Genomic DNA, 6828 nt, shown 5'->3' with positions numbered 1-6828 from the left:
ATCCACATGGAGGATATATATATATATATATATATATATATATACAGGGAGCCTCTATATACAGGGTCTATAGATACACATGAAGGATATATATATATATACATGGAGCCTCTATATACAGGGTCTATAGATACACATGAAGGATATATATATACAGGGAGCCTCTATATACAGGGTCTATACATCCACATGGAGGATATATATATACAGGGAGCCTCTATATACAGGGTCTATACATCCACATGGAGGATATATATATATACACAGGGAGCCTCTATATACAGGGTCTATACATCCACATGAAGGTTATATATATATATATATATACATGGAGCCTCTATATACAGGGTCTATAGATACACATGAAGGATATATATATATACAGGGAGCCTCTATATACAGGGTCTATACATCCACATGGAGGATATGCGTTAATTTCTTAACGTTAATTTGTTTTCCCTTAGTCCTAACAGCAGCACATGTGGGGTTTATCCGCCCCAGTGAAACTGGTAGGACAGACGGAATGTTTAATGAAGTAAAGTAATCAAATAAATCCACGCCCCCATTACCTCACTATAAGAGGCCAAACCCCCCATACATCAGTGTGTCATAACAAGAAACTCTCAAAAAACAAAGGGAGGGATATTTGTGTGCTGCTGTTAGGACTAAGGGAAAACAAATTAACGTTAAGAAATTAACGCTTCCCTTACGTCCTAACCAGCAGCACATGTGGGGACTTAGCAAGAAGTTAGCCTAAAGGGTAGGGACTTCAATGCTGAATGGAATTCAAAACAGACCGCCCAAAGGCAGTGTCTTCTGATCCCCTGAGGTTGAGTCTATAATGGCTCACAAAGGTAGAATGTGAGCTCCAGGAGGCCGCGGAACAGATCTGTTCCAGAGGAATAAGAGACCTTTCGGCCCAACTAGTAGAGACTGCTCGGGTGGAGTGAGCAGTGACAAAGGCAGGAGGAGGTCTATTCTGGGAAGCGAAAGATTCTCTGATGGCCTCTCTGATCCATCTACTTAGAGTAGGCTTAGAGGCCTTCTTCCCTTTATTCCTGCCAAAGAACAGGATAAGAAGATTCTCTGACCTTCTGAACTCCCGGGATCTCTCAATGTAGATTCTCAAACATCTGGCCACATCCAGAGTATGGAGGGAAGTTTCTTCTGCAGAGGAAGAAGAGGAACATAACACAGGCAAAGACACAACTTGATTAATGTTGTGCACAGAGGGCACCTTAGGCAAAAAGGTGGGTAAAAAACGTAAAAGGACTCTGTCCGGTAAAAATAAAGTGTATGGCTCATATGCCGAAAAAGCCTGAAGCTCTGAAATGCGTTTGGCCGAAGTTACGGCCAACAAAAAGGTTACCTTCCAGGATAAAAACTTAAAGTCCACTTCTTCCAAGGGTTCAAAGGGAGGACCACTCAACCCTTTAAGCACCACTGAGAGATCCCACTGCGGTATAGGTCTTGAAATGCTAGGCTTAAGACGTACGGCTCCTTTAAGGAACCTCTTAATCAGAGGGTCTTGATGTAAAGATCTGCCAAAGGCGGCTGACAGAGCAGAGATCTGTACCTTGAGTGTAGAAGGGCTGAGGCCCTTATCTAGTCCATCCTGCATGAACTGAAGAATAGCTGATACTGGAGGATCCTGAGATGGTACTTGATGAGATGCACACCATAGAAGAAAAATGCGCTTTACCCTGGCGTAGGCCTTGACAGTCGCAGGAGCTCTGGAATGAGACATCGTTCTTAAGACCGCTGCTGATAGCCCTTCCGGCTCTAGAAGGGACTCATCAATCTCCAGGCTGTCAGATTGAGTCTGGATGGATCCAGGCAGAGCTGAGTGCCCCGGGACACCAGGTTCTGCATTGGGGGAAGCTTCCAATATTGCCCTCGGCTCATCTGCATGAGCAGGGTAAACCAAGACCTCCTGGGCCAGAATGGAATCACGGCTATTACTGAGGCTTGGTCCTGCCGAATCTTCATCAATACCCTGGGTATCATGGCGATGGGAGGAAAGATGTAGGCCAGCCTGAACTCCCATGGAATTGACAGAGCATCTACTGCCAAGGGATTGTCCTCCCGATACAGGGAACAGAACGTTTCCACTTTGGCATTGAATCTTGTCGCCATGAGATCTATGTCCGGGCGACCCCACCGGAGAGTGATCTGATGAAAGATCTCCTGATTCAGAGACATTTCTCCCAGAGCTGGGACTCCTCTGCTGAGCTGGTCTGCAACCACATTCAGGGACCCCCGAATGTGGACTGCTGAAAGGTGGGAAAGATTCTGCTCTGCCCAAGACAGAATTAGACCTACTTCTGAGAGTAGACTCTGAGACCTGGTGCCTCCCTGTTTGTTGATGTAAGATACCGCAGTAGAATTGTCTGAGCGAACCCTTACAGCCTTGTTTCTGATAAGGGGGAAAAAATGAAAGAGAGCCATCCGGATTGCTCTGAGTTCTCTCAGATTGGATGACATCAAACGCTCTTGAGGGCTCCAGGATCCTTGAACTTGAAGTTCCTCTAGATGGGCACCCCAGCCTAGAAGGGATGCATCTGTCGTCAACAGGATCCAACAAGGTTGGATCAAGGACCTCCCATCTTTGACCTGTTTCCACCACTTCAGTGAGCGGCGAGCTTGAGATGACAGGGAGCACTTTGTCTCTAGCCCTCTGGGAGTTCGATCCCATAGACTCAGAACTTCCGCTTGAAGAGGGCGAATATGCCACAAGGCCCAAGGAACCGCATCCACGGCTGCTGACATTAGGCCTAACATCCTCATCAATACTCTGATAGTTACCCGGCGGGGAACCATGAGTTGATCTGCAGTCTTGGAAATGCGTAACTTCCTTTCCGGAGAAAGGTAGAGCGTCATGTTGGCAGAATCTATTATGAACCCCAGAAACCTCCTGGTAGTGGAGGGAGAAATCTCTGACTTCTGCCAATTGATAATCCAGCCCAAGCGCTGGAGGAAGGACTGAGCCTGCAGAAGATGAAGATGAAGCGTCTCTACCGAGTGGGCTTTTAGAAGCCAATCGTCCAGATATGGAATGATCTCCAGGCCTCTCAATCTGAGGGGAGCTACTACAGCTATCACCACTTTGGTGAAGATGTAGGGCGCGGTTGTGATGCCGAAGGGAAGTGCGGCAAACTGAAAATGTTTCACCGTCCCTCTGAGACTTACTGCCACTCGTAGATACTTCCTGTGGGCCTGGCACACAGGGATGTGGAGATAGGCATCCCTTAGATCCAGTGTGACCATCAGGTCCCCTGGGCTCAGGATGCTGATTACCGATTTGATGGTTTCCATCCGGAACCGCCTTTTCTTTATGAATCGGTTGAGGTAGCGGAGATCTATGATCATGCGCCAACCTCCTGTGGCTTTGGGAACAAGGAAAACTGGCGAATAGACGCCGGATCCAATCTCTTCTGGAGGAACCTCCTCCAAGGCCCCTTTCCGCCTGTATTCCAGTATAGACTCCTCCAACACCGTTTGCTTCGCGCGTGGAAGTAATCTTGTCAAAACAAATTTTTCTGGGGGAACAGATAAAAATTCTATCCTGTACCCTGTCCTTATTATATTCAGGACCCAGGGATCTGGAACAAACTCTGTCCAGGTATTTAGAAAAAAAGTTAAACGGCCTCCGACTGGGAGGTCTGAAAGAATAGGAGTCAAATTTATGACTGGATCTGACGGAAGGGGAGGGCCGTCACTGGTCGGCTTTATTGTTTTTGTTCCCACCGGAACGATATGATCCTCCCCTCCTGGACCCACGGCCTCGCTGAGGCCTGGATTGGCCCTGAAAGGATCTGGACCCTCTACCCTGCCTACCCCTACCCTTAGGGGTTTGAGGAAGGCATTTGCCCTTTTTATCGGCAAGACCCTCCATAATGCGGTCCAGTTCAGTCCCAAAAAGCCTTCCTGGCTCGTAAGGGAGGCTGCATAAATTATACTTGGAGGCATTATCTGCCACCCAAGGTTTTAGCCATAGTGGCCTCCTACCCGCTGCAGAGAGGGCCATAGCTTTAGAGGCTAATTTTAACTGTTGTGGGCCAGAGTCACACAGAAATTCCACGGCACGTAGAATGGACTTAAACTGCGCCAGGATGTCATCACGGGATATGCCAGAGTCGATATCCGACTGCACCTGTCGGAGGCGTCTTTGGAGGAAGACGGCTACCTCCGTAGAGGATATGGCCACAGATGCAGCAGCAGCAGCAGTGGAGTAAGACCTTCTCAAGGTGCATTCTACCCGCCTGTCCATCGGGTCCTGTAAGTTGGAGCCGTCATCAGCCGGGACAAGAGTCCTCTTAGACAATTTTGCAATTGCCAAATCAACTTTGGGCACAGTGCCCCACTGGTCAAATTAGGAAGTCACAATCGGGAACATGGACTTGAAGCGCTTTGAGATGACCGGTGCCTTCTCAGGATGTTTCCATTCTAGCTTCATTAATCGAGACAGAGTCTCGTCCACTTTGAAGGCCCTTGGCCCCCTAGAGGTGGACTCTGAAGCTTCCCCGGGATCAACATCCTGGTCCCCCGACCGGATGGATCTAAGTAACCTCTGGGTCTTCTCTACAGGAAAGGCGTACCTTCCAGCCTCTTCTTCCTCCCCGCTAGACTCAGAGGAATGGACTTCGTCCACGGTATGGTAGACTTCCTCCTGCATAGGAGTGGGTCTCAGAGGAGATCGGACACTGGGTCTTCTGGATGACACGGAATCCCTTAGGGTGTTCATTGAGGACTCCACAAAGTCCTTTACCCAGACTACTACGTCCCGTATGGTAGGCTCCGTATCAGGAGGCAGAGGAGGAGGAGGACGGCAAGAGGGACACCTATTAAATTCATAGGAGTCCGCTAGAGGGGTGTCACAACCATCACCGGCAGAGGACATTATCTGCAGAGAAAGAGTTAAAAATGAATGAACAATGTCTATTCATTAGCTAACCAAGGAAGCAGCAAACCTACCAGACACAGGAAAGCTGGTGACTAAAGTAGTCTGCCTCAGTAACCAACCCAAGGCTGCAACAGCACAGCCTGGAAGGACTGGAGGCTTTATATATTCAAATTTGGCGCCCAAACTGACGTCAGACGCCAGGTTTGAACAAACTTTAATCATTGTTGTTCAGCAACAAACCACCAGAGGGCGCTGGAACACAATGTGTGTAAGCCAAACAGGAAGCTGAATGCAGGAGCTCCGAGCCTCCAAACAGCCGGCAGCACCAGCTTCCATCAGATAAGCTGCAACCCTGAAAGAGAAACACAAGGTTAGCATGAAATCTAAGAGCATGGCAGCCAAATGGCTGCCCCGTCTGTCCTGCAGTCCCAAGGACAGAAAAAAACACACTGATGTATGGGGGGTGTGGCCTCTTATAGTGAGGTAATGGGGGCGCGGATTCATCTGATTTACTTTACTTCATTAAACATTCCGTCTGTCCTACCAGTTTCACTGGGGCGGATAAACCCCACATGTGCTGCTGGTTAGGACGTAAGGGAAATATATATACAGGGAGCCTCTATATACAGGGTCTATACATCCACATGGAGGATATATATATATACAGGGAGCCTCTATATACAGGGTCTATACATCCACATGAAGGTTATATATATATACAGGGAGCCTCTATATACAGGGTCTGTAAATCCACATGAAGGATATATATATACAGGGAGCCTCTATATACAGGGTCTATACATCCACATGGAGGATATATATATATATATATATATATATACAGGGAGCCTCTATATACAGGGTCTATACATCCACATGGAGGATATATATATACAGGGAGCCTCTATATACAGGGTCTATACATCCACATGAAGGTTATATATATATACAGGGAGCCTCTATATACAGGGTCTGTAAATCCACATGAAGGATATATATATACAAGGAGCCTCTATATACAGGGTCTATACATCCACATGGAGGATATATATATATATACAGGGAGCCTCTATATACAGGGTCTATACATCCACATGGAGGATATATATATATATACAGGGAGCCTCTATATACAGGGTCTATACATCCACATGGAGGATATATATATATATACAGGGAGCCTCTATATACAGGGTCTATACATCCACATGGAGGATATATATATATATTGGAAGTAATGGTACGATCCATAGTTTGGGAGGAATGGTAAGATCTGTCGTTTTAGATTTATGATACCATCGGTAATTTGGGAGTCATGGCATGATTCTTACTTTGGGAATCATAGTACGAGGCATAGTTTGAGGGGTATGATATGATCCGTAGTTTAGGAGTCATGTTTTGATCTGTAGTTTTGGAGTTATGGTACAATCTGTAGTTTTGAACACATGGTACGATCCGTAGTTTGGGAGTCATGGTACGATCCCTAGTTTGGGAGTCATGGTACGACCCAAATTTTAAGAATCGTGGTGCGACCTGTAGTTTTGGACATATGGTACGATCCCTAGTTTGGGAGTCATGGTACGATCTGTGTAGTTTAGGACATATGGTACGAGCCGTAGTTTGGGAGGCACGGTGTGATCTGTAGTTTGGGAGGCACGGTGTGATCCGTAGTTTGGGAGGCACGGTGTGAGCCATAGTTTGGGAGGCACGGTGTGAGCCATAGTTTGGGAGGCACGGTGTGAGCCATAGTTTGGGAGGCACGGTGTGAGCCATAGTTTGGGAGGCATGAGACGGTCTGTAGTTTGGGAGGCACGGTGTGATCCGTAGTTTGGGAGGCACGGTGTGAGCCATAGTTTGGGAGGCACGGTGTGAGCCATAGTTTGGGAGGCACGGTGTGAGCCATAGTTTGGGAGGCACGGTGTGAG

The 6828-nt window shown here is 47.3% G+C and overlaps 1 protein-coding gene across 1 annotated transcript; it reads right to left on the bottom strand.

Moving 5' to 3' along the window:
- Nucleotides 1–628: 628 nt before the first annotated feature.
- LOC122922924 lies at nucleotides 629–4872 on the bottom strand. Its single transcript, XM_044273693.1, has 2 exons — nucleotides 4599–4872; nucleotides 629–1733 (listed from the first exon to the last, which is right to left on the bottom strand). The coding sequence occupies exons 1-2, from the start codon at nucleotides 4742–4744 to the stop codon at nucleotides 770–772; spliced, it is 1110 nt and encodes a 369-aa protein (XP_044129628.1). The 5' UTR covers nucleotides 4745–4872; the 3' UTR covers nucleotides 629–769.
- Nucleotides 4873–6828: the final 1956 nt, after the last annotated feature.

The sequence above is a fragment of the Bufo gargarizans genome, unplaced genomic scaffold (assembly GCF_014858855.1).
Source record: "Bufo gargarizans isolate SCDJY-AF-19 unplaced genomic scaffold, ASM1485885v1 original_scaffold_1062_pilon, whole genome shotgun sequence".
Classification (NCBI taxonomy): domain Eukaryota; kingdom Metazoa; phylum Chordata; class Amphibia; order Anura; family Bufonidae; genus Bufo; species Bufo gargarizans.
Note: the sequence above shows the minus strand (reverse complement) of the source record. Positions and strands in the feature narration are given on the sequence as shown.

What these genes read in the sequence shown, in the direction of transcription:
- LOC122922924 (XM_044273693.1), bottom strand. Translation starts at nt 4,744, where the DNA reads ATGAACACCCTAAGGGATTCCGTGTCATCCAGAAGACCCAGTGTCCGA. An exon ending in GAGGAAGAAGAGGCTGGAAG is followed by an intron (nt 1,734 to 4,598) that starts GTACGCCTTTCC and finishes GTCTCATTCCAG; the next exon opens with AGCTCCTGCGACTGTCAAGG.